The 17195-nt window shown below is 48.4% G+C and overlaps 1 protein-coding gene across 1 annotated transcript in view; it reads left to right on the top strand.

Moving 5' to 3' along the window:
• CCDC180 (coiled-coil domain containing 180) overlaps nt 1-15877 on the top strand; it is a 98612-nt gene extending 82735 nt beyond the window's left edge. Inside the window, exons 31-38 of the mRNA XM_048504458.1 lie at nt 1680-1752; nt 2487-2628; nt 6498-6658; nt 9158-9295; nt 11524-11635; nt 11912-12017; nt 12950-13088; nt 15632-15877. Coding sequence (XP_048360415.1) covers nt 1680-1752; nt 2487-2628; nt 6498-6658; nt 9158-9295; nt 11524-11635; nt 11912-12017; nt 12950-13088; nt 15632-15763 — 1003 coding nt within the window. The 3' untranslated portion in view covers nt 15764-15877. The remainder of the gene's footprint in view (nt 1-1679; nt 1753-2486; nt 2629-6497; nt 6659-9157; nt 9296-11523; nt 11636-11911; nt 12018-12949; nt 13089-15631) is intronic.
• The last annotated feature ends 1318 nt before the right edge of the window (nt 15878-17195 follow it).

Below are 17195 nucleotides of genomic sequence, written 5' to 3'. Positions count from 1 at the left end.
CCAGTGGAGGTGCAGGGCTTATATTTTACCACTCCGCACCGCCAGCTGTGGCGTTGGGAGCTCAGCAGGGACATGACGCCATAGACTCCATCCTTCCATTTTGTCCAGGGGAACGGACTCTTGTTGCCTGGAAATCTGGTATAACTCTGGGGGATGAGACCAATGTTTGATATAATTAAACACAGATTCTTAGAGTTTCAAGAACTCAGCAGTCAAGCCTAAAACATTTCCTCCTGGAGCCTGGGGACCTTGCTAAATAGTCAGTTGTTGGCAACCTATTTTTACCATTTGACTGATCCCCAACAACGTAGGGCGTACACGCGAGCAAGACTAAATTTGCTACCCTTGGCAATATTATATGGGAGATTCCAGAAAATTCTGCCCGCAACTAGTCTGTGCCCTTGTGGTAGCTAGCACATATAGAATCGGTTGTGCGTGTGTTCCTTTACTGCTTGTTCTACCCAGTAATCCAGTCCCAACTCATAACCCCATTGCATGAGAGTAAGAAATGGCACCCTGATGAACATAAGGTATTTTTTCTGTGACTGCTTAGGATGCGGATATAACAGACTGAGTTGCTGAGTTCTTGCAGTAAGCAATGAGAAATCATGAATGTAGTATATCACTCTCTTAATGCCTAGGCCTTGAATATTATTGATCTTTTGGGTGCTGTGTGGTTTCCGGGCTGTATGGCCGTGTTCTAGCAGCCTTCGACAATACATTATTGATCTTGTTTTATTCTACTAATATTTTATTTCATTGGAGCCTTTCATATATCAATGAAGGTCTTGAGTTTCAGCTTGAGTTCTAGGAGGTTTCCAGCCCCCACCTGGACATTGGCAACTGTACTGTGGAGCCCTGGTCCAATGCAAGACTCTCTGGACTGGAGCCGGGCTTTACAAGTAGCTAAGTAGAGCAAGAGGATCCATCTACAGGTTTGGTCTGGGCATCTTCAGAGATCTTGATGCCTCCGAAGAACATTTCATCAGCATTACCTGGATATCTCCTGCTGTTACAATTGATCTCCAGATGATAAAGATTAGTTCCCTTGGAGAAACTAGAGGTTTGGAGGGCGGGCTGTATGGCATTATGCCCAGAACAAAGGCCCTGCCGTCCTCAAGCTCCATCTCCCAAATCTGCAGGTATTTCTCACCCCAGAGCTGGCAGCCCTACAGTTCACCCACAGAAAATCCTGACCTTCATTTCTCCCCCCATTACTGCCCTGTTATCCTGCATGTTACTTTCAGCTTAAATATTTTTCAACTGCAGCTGATGTAGGATCATAATAAAACGGACTGCTTGATAAAGCATTGCTTTTTCTCCTTTTTAGACGCAGAATCTGCAGCCAGTCACTAATACATTTTGCAAAATAAAAAAGCAATAATCTCCCCACCCCCTACCCATCTGCCGAATTCAAGCTTCCCTTCTCCTAACAATTCCTGCCTGGCGACTACTATTTGAGTGTTGTTATAGAAACCCCAGATTCTGCCTGGACTCCAGATGTCACCAGCTTTCCAAAAGGATGTTTTGAACCAAAGCCAGATTTCTCCACAATGCTGGTGGTACCTCTGAATGGGTAGAGTCTTCCCCCGGTTGATCCCACCATCGCGGGAATCCCTTTGCTGTTCTGTGTAGATAATCTCTACAGCACTAGTGCTTCTGCTTAATTTTTCCTGCAGTTGCCACCACCTCAAAGGGATCATCTTCATTACTCTCTGGGATAACTTTGATGTTCTGATGAGTGTTGCTGAGGTAAATGCATTTTTTAAAAAAGGTGCTACAAATGAAGAGTTGTTTGTTTTACTGTTCCGTAGATACCTTGGTATTCAGGTGGGACTCCCCATCTGAAGACATTTCCCCTTTTCCCTCCCTCCTGACTGCATCCCCCCTTCCAAGACAGTTCCATCTCACTGGCCTCCCTTCCCCCTTTTCCTTTTCCTTCACCTTCTCTTTTCCCTCTTTCCTTTTTCTTTGACCAATTAGTGGTTTAGTTATCCCTTCCCTTCCACTCTAGTGGTCTCCCCATTTTGTATATGTTAGGGCACCACTGAGTATAATGCTAATGCAATGTTAATAGTGGTTTAAATTGTCATATTGTGTTATAAGCTGCCCCGGACGTGACTTGTTGGGCGACAGCGGGGTAGAAACCGAATTTATAAATATAAATGAATAATAAACTAGTGGTCCTGATAAGACTTTCCACGGAGGCAGTGCCTGTGTCCAGTGACTGAATCCTTGGAATGCACAAGTGTATGCGTGTGTCACAATGATGTCACAAATGCAATTTCCAAGGAATTCTGGCTGGCCCTTAATGGGAGCTGGATGCTGTGTTGGAGCAGACCTTAATTTGACCTAGTCGGCCTCCTTTCTGAACTGTTATTCAGAATACATCTCCCTCCTGCTCCTCTGCTTTGGTACTCAGAAATCTTCATCCATGTATTTTTTATCTTTTCTTTCTCATCTGTCTCCTGCTCCAACCTCCAAAGGATTTCTACAGGAAGGACAAGCACCCAATCACAAGGCCAGAATACCTGCAAGAAACCTATGACCAGTGTATCGAGGTTTTGGGTCAGAAACTCCTGTTGTATTTGGAGCAGGTCAACAAATACCATATTGCCTGCATTTCTGGTAAACCCCTGGCTATATTTTTCCTGCTTTGTTTTCAGGTATATGGTAACCTGATTGTACCAAAACTGGCCCCACTCCCCCCAAAAGCCCAGCAAAAACATCATTTGTGTGAAGTACCTTTGCATGATTTACAGTAGCCCAGGGGAACAAGTGTATTGTGACAAATTAATTTAAATCCTACAAATAAAAAGGAGCCCCTGTGAATTGGAATCACAGGTTCATCTAGACTGGCACCTGACGCCAGCAGTGGCCAGACAGATGCCTCCCAGTAGCTATCGACAGGGTATGGAGATAGTATCTGTTTGTCCTAAATGTCTAGTATTCAGAGGTATGCTGCCTCTAAACATGGCAGTTTCATCTGCCTATTGTGGCTGTCAGCAGACTTTCATCATTTGTTGTCCAGTAAAAATTAGAGGATATATAGATGTGAGTAGCAGAGTAGAATAGAAGAGACAGATTCTCAGTTGCTTTTTATATATAAGTTTACTAATTACCAGGAAGGGTTACATGGAGATAAAATAAGAAATCCTGTTACTTGTCTACATTGCTATGCATTTGTTTACAATCCTGCTGTCAGAATCTCAAAAACTGAAACAAACTCATGTATAAGTAGTTTATTGAGTATTGAGGATCTTCTCTGGTCATGCCAGAACTGAGGTTTGCCCGCACAAAACCCAGTAGTTAAAGTAGCTTGCACCCCCCCCCATCCTGGGAAAGCGCACCCAAAATGAACTGTAAAAGAGATAACAGTAGAGATGACCAGGCACTGACCTTGAGCAGCACCTGGTACAGTATAACATTTTAAAAAGATAGTTGCAAGTCAGTCAGAAATGCAATCAACCCATTCCACCACCCCCCAGCATACAGAAAGCAGCAATAGCAAAACCCCCATAATAACAGGCCTCCTGACATTCCGCTCCCTGTAGGGGCCTCCCCCCGGCTTGCTTGGGCAGTTTTGATGAAAAGCTTTAATGAGGCGGGGGGCTTTGACATTCTCAGTAAATATCTACTGATTCTGCCTAGGTAAACAACTTTTTAAAGAGACTAAATACTGCAAGCGATCTTGATAGATGCGATAATTAAGAATATTGGAAAGTTTATAATGTTTAGTTTTATTAATCAGGACCGGAAGAGGAATTTTTTTCTCTGGATGCCAGACATCCAGGGAACACATCTTCTTTAGTAAGCTGCAATGAAACACAGGGTGTATTTTATGCAAAGCATTAGGCAATTCCAGTTCGGCAGTCACTTTGATGAAAAGCTTTGACGAGACGGGGGGCTTTAACATTTTCAGCAAAAATCCACTGATTCTGTCCAGGTAAACAACCTTTGCAAGAGACCAAATACTGCAAGCAGTTTCGATAGATGTGAGAATCAAGAATGTCAGATAGTTCATAATGTTTAGTCCCATTAATCAGGACCGGAGGAGGAACCTTCTTCTCTGGATGCCAGACATCGGGGGAGCATGTCTTCTTCAGCAGGCTGCAATGAAACACAGGGTGTATTTTATGCAAAGCATTAGGCAATTCCAGTTCGGCAGTCACTTTGCTTATTCCTCTGACAATCGTAAAGGGCTTAATATATTTCGCACAGTTTTGAGGGCCAATGTATGTCCTGGAGATTCTTGGTGGAGAGGTACACTATATCTCCCACCACCAGGGGGAAGTCGCATCTGCGCTTATTGGCCTGTTGCTTGTATGAGTCTCTAGCCTCCTGAAGTGCTTTCAAGATAGGAGACCATTGATCAGCAATGGATTGCATCCATTCTTTAACTTCGGGTCCAGGGGCGTCCCCCGGCTGAAGCGTGGGCAGAGAGAGAGCTGAACGACCATGAACCACTTCAAAAGGAGTCTTGCCGTACTACTATGAACTGAGTTATTGTAAGCGTATTCTGCGTAGGGCAACAGATCAACCCAGTTATCCTGCTGATAGTTCACATAACACCTCAGGTACTGTTTTAAAGTCTGATTGGACCTCTCAGACTCCCCGTCAGATTGGGGGTGGTAGGCCGAAGACAACCCTTGTTCAATGTTCAACAACTTCATAAAGGTCCTCCAAAAGCGGGATACAAATTGCGAGCCCCTATTCGTAATTATTTTCTTGGGGGCAGAATGCAACCTGTAAATATGCAGCATAAACAGTTCAGCCAGCTTCTGAGCAGTGGGAATGGAGGTACAAGGAATAAAATAGGCCTGCTTAGAGAACAGATCAACTACAGTCCAGATCACCGTTTTGCCATTACTCAAAGGCAAGTCCGTAATAAAATCCATGGAGATCACCTGCCAGGGCCCACTAGGCAACGCAATGTCCTGCAATAATCCATGGAGCCTGCCCGGAATTGTTTTTGCCATAGCACAGATAGGACACCCTTGATATAAGCCTCAATATCCTTATGCATGGTTTTCCACCAAAATTGTCTACGAAGCAAATGCAAGCTTTTTACTAAGTCAAAGTGACCGGCCAACTTGGAATTGTGCCCCTGGTGGAGGATTTGAGAACGTAGATGGAGCGGAACATACAACAGCGAGCCATGACACCAAATGCCGTCATTTAATACTAATCCATTGCCTCCCTCCGTAAGAGGCACTGGGGACTTTCCCGCCTCCAAGAAGACGGAGAGAAGGTGTCTGGGAGGAGATACTGAAGGCGGGGGCTCCGCCTTTGCCTGCAGCCAGGTAACAGCCAAGCCCAAGTGGGTGGGGGAAAGGATAGTGCAGGATCCGCCTTGCGCTCCTCCCCCTCTGGCAAGCGGACAGGGCGTCAGCCAAATGGTTGGTTTTCCCCGGGAAAAAATGAACTGTAAAACGAAAGTGTGCGAAAAAGTCCGCCCAATGGATCTGTTTAGCAGACAGCTGGCCCGGAGAGCAAAGTGCAGCCAGGTTTTTATGATCAATCCAGATCTCGAAGGGGTGCTCTGCTTTTTTTAAAGAAATGCCTCTACACAGTAAGAGTGACTTTGATAGTATAGGGTTTTTTATTATTAATAGTTTAATTAAGTTCAGTACTTGAAAACTTGCGGGAGAGATACATACAGGGGTGGAGATGATTATTTGAATTCCGTTGAAGGAGGGCAGCCCCCAAAGTTTTGTACAATGCTAATTATGTGCTGCTGTCATGCTTCACTTCTCTCATGTCTTCATCCTCTCAAAGAAACAGAGTTACCTTTATAACTTCTGTAACTTGCAAGCATTGGCTGTCTGACTGACCAGTAGCTAATCATTAGACCAGGTCATAAATAGTGACATCAGCAACTTGTTTACATACAAACAGTTAACCCTTTTGTGACTGAATTGTGACAGACACTTGCAAAATCCCCACAAAAATCCACTTGGGACGTGTGTTCCGTTCCACACACATTGACGCTGGTCAACTTAATGTCTCACTAGTCCTTTGAGTGAACTGTGTGTGCTGCAGACACACCTTAAAATTATGCAGACAGGAGCACTTTGAATACATTTGGCTGGAGGTTATTCACTGCCTAGAAAGGACTGAAAACCCAGGTCAGAAGGCACCCTTCACCACTGGATTCCTTCCAGGTATCAAATTTGCGGCCCTCCAGATGTTAATGAACTACAATTCCCATCAGTCCCTCCCAACATGAGCATTGGCTATACTGGCAAGGGCTGATGGGAATTGTAGTTCATGAACATCTGGAGGGCCGCAAGTTTGACACCTGTGCCGGATCCTCTGGCATCCTTATTGGTGAGTTTGTTTTCTTCCCAGTCATGAAAGCGAGAGACTTGCTTCGTGTTCTAAAACTGCAAATGCATAATGCAGGCCTCTCGGAATGCCTGAACGGGTGGCTGGAGCCCCGTTCTGCATCTGGGTGGAGCAACTGGGCCTCTCTTTTTGTTTCGGTAACTTAACAGAGTTCCGGGATCAGCTAAAGAAGTTTGAGGAGCTTCTCCCCGACATTGTCCAGTTGGTGGTTGGCAAGCTTTTGAAAGACCACGAGCAACAACTTCTAAATGCCACAGAGAAGATCTGGCAAGGTTTACAGGAACAATTGCAAAAGTGGGACATGGAGAAGGTACCGTGTGTGAGCCTCCTGGGATACTCTGGCCTGTCCTTTCCTTTGCATATCACCTGACCTCTCTGGGCTGCCCCTGTGACAGGGAGCAGGGCTATTTCCTCCTGAGCTTTTTGGGCCATGCTGGGCCATAGGCAGAGGAGCATCTGAAGATTGGAAGGTCACCCACATCCTGGTAGGGTTCAGCCTGGGATCAGGGCAGAGTGCGGCATCAGGTGAGGGTTGCAGACAGGAGTGTGACTCTGAGAAAGGCAGGCTAACGTGCAGCAAGCAGGCAGAGAGCCTCAAAGAAAGGTTTCCTTTCAGAGGGAGAGATCTAGGCAGGGCCAGGCAGGAGAAATCAGGTTGGGATGTAAGAAGACAGCCTCTCCCACCCGCCCTCCTCTCTGCAGTCTGGGGCAGGGACTCCTCCGCCTGGGTCGTGTCTTCACAGCTCAAGGGTTGCTGACGATAACCTCGACTCTTCTCCCGCACCTTCGATTTGGGTTTGCTGGGGGAGGGGTTTTGCTTGCTGGTTCTTGGCTGAGGCTTGTTGGCGACAGTCCTAAAATGTAGTGAAAGATTTCTCACCTCCAGCCCCGTTAAACAGATGGGAAGTACATGTCCAGATGTGTTCAGATGGCAGTCCTGCCTTCCCAGGTGAAGGCCCCCCCCCCCCCCCCCCGTGCAGATCAGTGCTTGGTACCTGAAGGCACCTTGCTGTTGCAGACACCCCTACCCCCCGCCCCCCTGGCTCCTCAATACACATGTAGAACACCAGGGAGCCAGGGAAAGCTAGCGTTCCTTGCATCTCTGACTTCCAAATCAAGGACAGGGCAGTGCCCAATGGCCTCCCAGTGCTCTATGCCCAGAGCTGCATGCGCCTTCCCTGAAACCATTGGAGTATGTCAGGAGTCCCTGAGTGTTTTACACCTGTGGGTATCTTTGGAATTTTGGCACAGGGTGGAGGACACATCCACAAAATGGCTGCCACAAGAGGCGGAGTTAGACTTCCACAAACAGAGGAAGCCCAAACGCAGTAGACACCGAAGCAACCTTACTTTAATTGGCACAGCCAATCAGAAACCCAGCTGAGCAGAAGCCCCACCTGGCCTCAGCCACTTTCTGGCAGGTGCCAGGTGAGGTGTTGGTGGTCACCTTAGCACCCATCAGCACCATATTGCAAAAGCCTGGACTGCATGCTTTTCTCATTTTGCATCCCCTAGTTAAGGGAGTCAAAGCTGAAACTTTATGAGACTTCTTGTTTGGCAGCTGTTCTGGCATGAGACAAACAGCTGTAAGAGGAGGGAATCCATGGCAGTTTAAAATGAGAACTGTGGTTCACAGGAAGCTGAATTCTGCAGCCAACATGGCCCGGCTCGCATATTCAGCACTTCTAGGAAGTCCGGGCATTTGCACACCCTTGCCTGCGGCTCTGCGCTTTTCTTATTGGCTGTTGGAGCTGGGAATGCAAACAGCCAGCATTAGAAAACAGGGACCATGCAAAACGGGGTGGCGGGGAGGGGGCACTGTGGTGCTCGCTGACCCTTTTTCCAGAGCCCATGAAAATGGGCAAGGCTAAGTGGAGGGTTCACCCAGAGAGGCTTCTGATTGGCTGTGCAGATTTTTAAAATGTACCTTTGTCAACATCTACCACGAAGGAGCTTCACTGTGTGACTGCGGCTGGTTATGGCTCCTCTGGCAGCCATTTTGTGGCTGTGTCAGAATTCTAGAACTATTTGAGGGCTCGAAAAGGTTAGCGAGCCCTGGTGTCCGAGAGCAGCCCCCGGCCTCTCAGACCGTGTGCCCGGGCAAAACTCACACATCAGTTTGCTAGCCATTCAAGAGCCCAGCACCGCAACGCTTCAGTGGCCTGGGGAGGGCAGGCAGGACCCCTCACAGCTTGACTGTTCATCAGAGCAGCAGCCGTGGGGTCCCTTGCAGGTGTGAGCAGACATAACCTGTCCTCCACCAGATGCATTGGCTGCGAGTGGAGAACCACATCAGATTCAAGGTTTTGGTGCTTATCTTTAAAACCCTAAAGGGTCTGTGACCCGCGTATCTGCAGGACCACCTCTGTCCATATGTGCCCCAACAGGCATTATGTTCAGCAAATGACAACTTGCTAGTAAGTGCTGACCTGAAATAGTTCTGGCTGGCCTCAGCCAGGGGCAGGGCTTTCTTGGCTCTGGCTGCTGCCTGGTGGAACTCTCTGTCTAGTGAGACCTGGGCCCCGCGGGGCCTAATGCAGTTCTTCAGGGCCCGGAGGACAGAGCTGGTCTGCCCAGCTTAGTAGGGTCAAGGCAGCTACGGGGGTGGCTTAGGATGGTCGAGGCTTGGTCCCTTCAATGGGATTTTAACAGGGTTAGGGGTAGGGTGATTTATTGGAAAGGATACTAGCGCCATCTTGGATTTCTGGTTTTCTAGATTTTAGATGTCGTAAGCCACCCTGAGTCTGCAAGGGAAAGGGCGGCCTGGAAATGCAATTAATTAATTCATTCATTCATTAATAATTTCAAGAACAAGAACAAGAACAAGCTACGCCCAACTCTGGGGCACCCGGACAACTTACCCCAGCTGGAAGCTCTGTGCCAGGAGGAGGAGGAAAGGCAGAAGGAGCAAGTGGATGGGATCCGTCTCTGCACGCAGAAGCTAGAGGTACTTTGGGGAACCAGGCCAGGTTTTCCTGGGCTACTCTGCTTAGAGGTGGGTTCAGACTTTGCCTCCTGGGGCCTTTTGGAAGTGATGTTTCAGGAAGCTTTGAGCTGCTCTCCCAGCACTGGAGAAGGTTTGGCGTGCGAGGGAGCATTATAGCTTTAACGTAAGTTTTTTGTTTTAGTTTCTACACCACCAAAGCTGTGGGGCAGCTGACGAATGGCAAGGATCACATCTAGGACGATGCCACCTGAATGGCAGCAAATAAAACAGCAGACAAAAATGACTCTCATTTTAGTTCAGACAATGAGATGCAAAGTGTCAGGGTCTGGTACTCCAGTCAACAGTCAGACTCAAGGAAGGCTCAAGAGCTTTATTTGGAACTGTTTCAGCCCAATGGCCAGATAGCCAAAACTGGGGTTTGGCTCTCTGGCCCTTGGTATATACCTGTAGGTTACCGTTTGACTCAGCCCATCATCCCCCCACCCTCGCATGCCCCAAGTGTCAGCATGAGAAAAGACAGTGGGAAAGGGACATTGTTTGTGGGACAAGACAGTTCACTCCCTCAAGAAGGCAGACAAGGAGAAACACTTGAGCATTACTGAGCTTGTTACTTATGAGCAGCAGAAAGAGGCCCCGTGGCCTTGGGCGATGATGATAGCTGGGCCACCTGTGGCGGAGTGGTGGACGTGTGAGTTGCCAGGCCAAGTGTGGCGCAGTGTGACACTGAGTCCTTCAGATGTTCTGAGGAAGCAAACTGAGCAGCTCAAAACCTGAATGTGCCAGCCAGCTTTTTGAAAAGACTGGAACAGTTGATTGGCACCGAGTTCTGCGTGTGCACGTGCGTGCTGCTCTTCACATCTGCCTAGCCTTGACACAGGCCTTCCAGTGTTGTCCCCAACTGGCGTGGGTTTGTTTGTGGGGGGGGGGGGGGGGGGGCTGGGGTACGTGGATCAAGTTTCCCTTCAGTTTTCTGAATCCCAGCTCTTTGGGGCATCAGCGGCAAATGCCAGTCCCTTTGGGTGAGGAGCATGCCCATTCAGTTCAGTGGGATTTTCTCTCTCTGGCAGCCACAATTGCTTACCTTGGGATGAATGAGGCCTGAGGTGTCACTTCCTTTTCCCCCAAGGTGGCCGGGGGCCCCTCCCTTCTGTGTCAGTATAAATAAGACTGGGCTGCTAGCATGAATTCTGTTAAGCTAACAGGTTCCTTAGCTTAGAAATACTTATGAACAGGTGATTTCTTTTGAACCAAGGGCAGGGCAAGCTTGCCTACAAGGTAGAGCAAACAGAGGAGACCTGCAACAAAGAGTTACCGAGATGCTAGAGTAGTTATAGAGGGCAGCGGTGTTGATCTGCAGCAGAAGCGCTGGAGGAGAGGCGAGGAGCATCCGAGAGGCTTAACAAGGTTTTGGGGGGGATGAACTGATGAGACTCAAAGCTCCCTTTGTCAGGTACCAGGTACTAGAGCAGAGGTGTGAAACATGAAGTCCTGGGGTGGGGGTGGGGGTGGGGGTGGGGTGGGCGGATCTGGCCTTTTGAGAGGACTTATCACACCTGCAAACACACCTGCAAGCCACACACACACGGTTTCATGGTTATGAGCAGGTGGATTCTAATCAGGAGAATGGGGTTTGATTCCCCACTCCTCCATGTGAGCAGCGGATGTTTATCTGATGAACTGAATTTGTTTCCCTACTCCTGCACGTGAAGCCTGCTGGTTGACCTTGGGCGAGTTACAGTTCTCTCCAAACTCTCTCATCCCCATCTGGCTCACGAGGGGTCTGTTGTGGGGAGAGGAAGGGAAAGGAGTCTGGAAACCGCTTTGAGAATCCTTACAGGAGAGAAAGGTGGGTTATAAAATATTCTGGGGGTAGAGGGTTTGCCTCAGCTGTCTCGTAGGCCTGTGAAGTCCTCTCAAGGGGTTCTGATCTGCAAGGCCGCCCCACATACACACCCCAGTGCTGATCTGGGCTGGCCAGCCTCCTAGGGACACACCCGCTGAGGCAGCCACCCCTTCCCCTCCCCTCCCCGTCCCAACCCAACCAAGCCACATTTCTGTCATATCTGGCCTTTATAACCAACAAGGTTGTTGCCTCTGTGCTAGAGAGTCACTGGTTTCCTCTGTGAAGGGGAGGCCAAGAGGTCCTCTGATGAAACCACGGTGAGCCTGAGCACCTTCGAAAGGTCATGTTTGCAGAAAAGGCGTCAGCGCAAATCCTTCCCCTGCAGGCCTGCGTCATCCAGAGTGCCCAGAGGTTTGTCTCCGCATTGGCTGCCTGCACAGAGAAGATCCTTGGGGAACTGGACAACAGCCTCACCGTTGACGATGTGCAGACTGGAAGTAAGACCCAGAGTCCCGGAGGTGTAGAGAATCCTCGCCAAACTTTGCTTCGTGCTTAATTCAGCATGCTGTAGGCGAGGAAATCCTCACTTCTGTAATCAGCTCTTATGTTCTTGGTTTTCTGGTTGTTCCTAATATTAGCATTTGATGCATTAACTTTTGAGTTTAGCCTTTGCCCCGTGCAATAAATGTGACTAGTAGCACTTTGAGATAATAACCAAGAAGTAAGGCTGACCCTGTCCGGCTGATTTGGAGTCTGATCTTGCCCTGTCCCAGAAAAAGAGATCCCGAGGGAGAAGACAAGCACCCTGCTCCGCCGTAAACAAGCAGGCCTTTCCTTAGCAGTGGAAGAATGTAAGCTGGTGGCTGAACGCGGAAGCAGGTAATGGCGTAGAACCATTAGGCGAGGTTTTGCAGCGCTCTTCGTCCAGGCACCGCCTAGAGCTGTCCTGCTGGATCAGACCAATTTGGTCCACCATCCTGTTCCATGTAGTGGCTAACCAGCAGGGCTCAGGGGCCCAAACCTTCCCCTGATATGGCCTCTCAATGTTGGTATTCAAGGTGCACTGCCTTGGTACATGGAGGACCCCTTTAGTCACCATGGCAAGTAGCCGCTGACAGACCTGTCCCTCTGTGCATCTAACTTCCTCTATGCCCGTGACAGTAAATCCCACAATTTAATTACTCATTAATTACCCATGGGGCAGTTGCATTGGGGCAAGAAATCTTTTCCCTACACAGTTCCTCCCTGGCACACACCAGGAGCGGCTGCATGTGGCGGAAAAAATCTTGTTCTGGCGCACTTCGTCCCTGCAGCATGCTGAGAGGAGAAGTGTGTCGGGGCAAGATTTCCCACGCCAGCGCTCTCCCTGTTGCCCTGCCTGTTCTTCTCACTTTCCCCGCAGAAGCTGAGAGCACTTCTGGTGCGATTTTTGCCCCAGAGCGGGGCAAGGGCAGGGCAGAGCCAGCCGTGAGCAGTTGCCCATTGAGTGGCCAAGGGTTTCTTTTTGATTGTTCTGAATCTAGTGCCCAAGTTCTGATACGATGGGAGAGGGAGAAAAGCCTCTCTGTCCATTCTGGCCTCCCGATGCATAATTTTTGTAATAACCGTTTTTACTAATTTGCCTGGGACAGACATTAGGCTAACCAGCCGGTGATTCTCTCATTCCACTCTGGATCCCCTTTTAAAAATTGGGGTAACATTTGCTGCTTTCTCTTCCTCCAGGACAGTGATTGATTTTAATAAGGCTATCACTAAACAATTTGACTGGTGGTGGGGGTGGGGCAATCGTTTATCTCTTTGTAATTTTTAAGGACCTGTCCTGGAATCCCAAGAACTGCACTGGCGGGCCTCCCAGGCCAAATACTGTGCGGAGAGACGGCTGCTGTAACGACTGCCAAGACAACCCTGGGCCACGTGGCTGCTGTACGAGAAAGAGATGCTGCTTACCTGGTAGGGCATTGGTGCTGTTGGGAATGTGGATGTCTTGGAAAAGGAGCTGCTCGAGCATATGGAAAAAGAATGGCAGCAAGTTCAAGTCACCCCCTCACTGAGTGTGGTTACACTGCCAGTAGCAGGAGCTTCCTGAGTTTGTCTGTGCAGTCCCAGGTGAACTGCAGTAAGTATTTCTAATAAGAGCAGGCACCTTGTAGGAGCATGTGTATTGGCAGCTCTGCCGTAATAAAGCAGCTCATTATTTTTTTCAAAATAAATCATAAAGACGCCTGATCTAGACACTGATGCAGGGCCCGTCCTCAGAGAAGGCTCCTGGAATCCTTCAGAGTCACACGGATTTGAGAATTCCACTAGGATATTCACAGTGATGGTAAAACTGCAACTCATGGCCCTTCCCCTCGGCCAAAAAAGGCCCAGCCTCTGAAGATCCATACCTGGCAACAAATGGAACGGAATGGATGCATTCACGTGGCTTTCTCTGCAGTGTGTTTGCAGGAAGGACTGTTTTCAGGGGCATAAACTATGGGGGGAAGAGTGGGATGAAGCCCCTGGGTGGATTTGCCAGCGGGGAGGGGGCAGTGTCCCCCGCCCAAGCTGCCGGGAGAGAGGGAGAGAGAGACACAGGAGGAGGAAAGCAAAGGTCTGTCCACCTAGCAGTTGGGTTGGACTGAAGAATATCTTTCCTGGAGCCTGCAACACAAACTGATGTGAACACAGCCAGATTTGAGTCCAGAAACACCCTAGAGACCAGCCAGATTTTGGGGGTATAAGCTTTTGAGCAGCAAAGGACCATTATGCACAGAGTACTTTCTGCCGAGCTTCTAGCCTGTGGTCCCCCTGGAGTGGGATCTCTTTGGTCTTCCCTGTTTAAATCTGAGGAGTTGCCCCACTGTCTGGCCAGGGCTCGCGATCGCCTGCCCCCACGTTGCTCCGCCCAAAAGACCCGCCTGCCTCCGCTTCCAGTCTTGCCTCCTGGCAAAAGGAAAGATCAACATTACCCTTTAAAAGAAATATCAGTATTGCTTATATCGATATTGTGGAGGCTGCTTTTGTGGCTTTTGCATTTTAAGGAAAAGGCCACGAAAGCATCTTCCACAATATTGATGTAAGCAATACTGATATTACCTTTAAAGGGCTTCAAAAAACCAAAACAGACAACCTTCGATCTTGCCTCTGCAGCCACCTGGCAGAAAGGAAGCCCTGCCCTTCCCCCGCTCTCGCAAACGGCCGGGCGTCAGGGATCTCCGGTGATATAACTTTAATGGCACCAATACAGGATTCTATGCCCTGCAGGAACTGTACACTTACTGCAGAGCAGAGCGGCAGCGTATAATTACCCACTGTTTCCTTTGTTAATGAAGGGAGAATCGATTCTCCAAATCTCAGTGGTCTCTAAGCAGCTGCAGGGCTGTATTGTAGCTCTTCAATTGCAGGCCAGCATGGCTGCCCTCTGAAACGATCGGATGCACGTGATGGATCAAGAGAATGATGGTCTGATCCAGCAGGCTAGTTCTTATGTTCTTATGATCTTCTCTGGTCATGCCAGAACTGAGGTTTGCCCGTGCAAAACCCAGTAGTTAAAGCAGCTTGCACCCCCCTCCTGGAAAAGCGCGCCCAAAAGGAACTGTGAAAGAGATAACAGTAGAGACGGCCAGGCACTGACCTTGAGCAGCACCTGGTACAGTATAACATTATTTAAAAGACAGTTTCAAGTCAGTTAGAAATGCCATTAGCCCATTCCACCACCCCTCAGCATACAGAAAGCAGCAATAGCAAAATCCCCATAATAATAGGCCACCTGACAGCTTCTTATTTAGATATTTCCTGGTATATTGATATTCCTGTATTAGAAGTATCATTTCAATATAATTATAAAGTGAAAACGCTTGAAGTTGAAATAAGGTTTCAAAAACTCCTGATTGGGAAGAGTGGAAGTAGAGCCAGGGAGGTGGGGTGGAGCCCAAAAACCTGAAGCAAAGAATTACGCGGGTCCATTTCTTCCGTCTTCCCTTTGAAGCAGGGGAAAAGGTCACTCTTTGCACACTCTCAGAAACTGCAGAGATTACGGGAGCTGCCACGCAGTGAGTGTGAGAGGAGGAAAAGGTGTCCATAACAGAAGCTCTGCCCCGAAAAGAATCTCCCATCAGCGTGGGGGGGGGGGGCACTCGTGTATGATCGGCCAAAGTTGAGGACTCTCTTCAGTTGAGGACTCTCTTTGCAAAGAAGCCAAGCCGTTTGCCGTGATCTGACTTGGTCACGCAAACCCTTTGGTCAGCCTAAATGCCAGGGCACCAAGAGTAAGCGACAACTAGGGAGGTGCCAAACTTCTTCAGACATCCTGTGCAGGTTCTTCGTGGGCCTCAGAGTGCCAGTCTCTGTCCTACCATTTGAATATCTAGAGCCGACGATGGGCAAAGGATAGCCTCGCAAGTGATGGGGCCTGATCCATCTCATGCTTCTGTCTGAATGAAAAGAGTGGGAGATGCCAAACACTAATTTGTGGCGACGTTGTGTTTTCTGTGGTTGTGTGTTTGGTGCAGAAATTCAAACAAGTGCTTGAAACGGAGTTTGGCAGAACCAAGGAGGAGAACACAGCCCATCTAATGAAGGCTCAGCACTGGACGGACTGGTGGAAGAAATCGATGCAGAAAATCAAACAACTATACTCCTGAGTCCCTCACTTTCCTGTTACTTGTATCTTCCTCATGTTGTTGGTAACAGCTCTCTGTCGTTCTCTGTCTCTGTCTCTCTCATGCAAATGGAAATAAAGCTGCAGTGTTTTTAAACATTTTGGATTCATGGTTCTTGGAATAATTATGGCCCAGCACTTGACGTTTTCCTACATCTTAATGTCCTTTCAGTTATTGCAGGTTTGGGTCTCTTTGGGCATTTTTGATTGTCTTGTCTCTGTTGTCTTATGATGATTTCCTGGAGCAACTCGTGTGGTTTGCAGATCTAGACAAAATCATCCTCAGAGACATTGCTAGAGGAAGATATAGAAGTAGTGGCACTCCTTTCAGGTAGTCCAATTGCAGTTACACTGGAAAAGCTTCAGGCTGCATGTTCAACATGCTCAATCCAGCAGAAGTTAAGAGGGTTTTTGATGACCAAATAGCCTAGTAAGGAAAAGGGGCTTGAGCCAGAATTGTTGCCCTATTTTAGGGTATGTGAGAAGTTATCCTTACAAAATGCCTGTATATTACAAGGAACACATCGACTGCTGGTCCCAGAATCGTTGCGGCCTACGCTGATACAGCTTGCGCATGATACACATCAGGGTATTGTGTGGACTAAGCAGAGATTGAGGGATCTGTATTGGTGGCCTGGGGTGGATTTTGAAGTTGAAGTGGCCATCAAGGCTTGCGTTACTTGTCAATCTCATGACAAAACAGCAAAAACGCACCCAGCACCATTGCAGCCAGTTCTGTTCCCCCAATCTGCATGGGAGAATCTTGCTATTGATATTGTGGGACCTTTTGAGAATGCCCCTATTGAGTGTCGCTATGCTATTACTCTAATAGGCTATTTCAGCAAGTGGCCAGAAATAGCATTTACATCAGGGGCCGTTTTCCCACTTACCTTTTGTTGCGCATTACTCTTGCCATGTAACGCGGGGTCCAGCGGCACTCCCCACTACAGGGGCGGCAACAACAAAGCAGGCCCGATTCTGCCACTCTCGCGCCCCCTCAGCGCGCGTCATTTTTGGCTCTGTTTGGAACAGAGCTTTTTGGAAAAACGGTGGGGAAGGGGGGGTGACTGCGGGTTTGAGTTTCCTGCCCCTGGCAGTGACGTGGAGGCTTTTGCCTAATAAGGAAGCAGTGGGCTGTGCGCAAGCGAGCACCCTTTTATTTTATTTCGGGGAACAGAGATCAACGTGTATTTGACCCCGCGTTGCAACGTAGGGTCATTTATATAGCAATGCAAGGGAGCACTCACTGAAAGCCTAGTATTTTTCTCTATCTGCTATTAGAGTTTCTTTGGCTTAGTTAGGTAATGCAGTGTTCTGTCTGCTTGAGCTGCAGTGTGAAAGCTCGCCAGTTCTAGTCCTGTTCAAATGAGTCTTTTTTAAAAAAAAAGTGTATGAAGGAATTGGGGCGGATTTTT

The sequence above is a fragment of the Sphaerodactylus townsendi genome, linkage group LG07, assembly GCF_021028975.2.
Source record: "Sphaerodactylus townsendi isolate TG3544 linkage group LG07, MPM_Stown_v2.3, whole genome shotgun sequence".
Classification (NCBI taxonomy): domain Eukaryota; kingdom Metazoa; phylum Chordata; class Lepidosauria; order Squamata; family Sphaerodactylidae; genus Sphaerodactylus; species Sphaerodactylus townsendi.
This window is presented reverse-complemented; position numbering and strand designations above follow the sequence as displayed.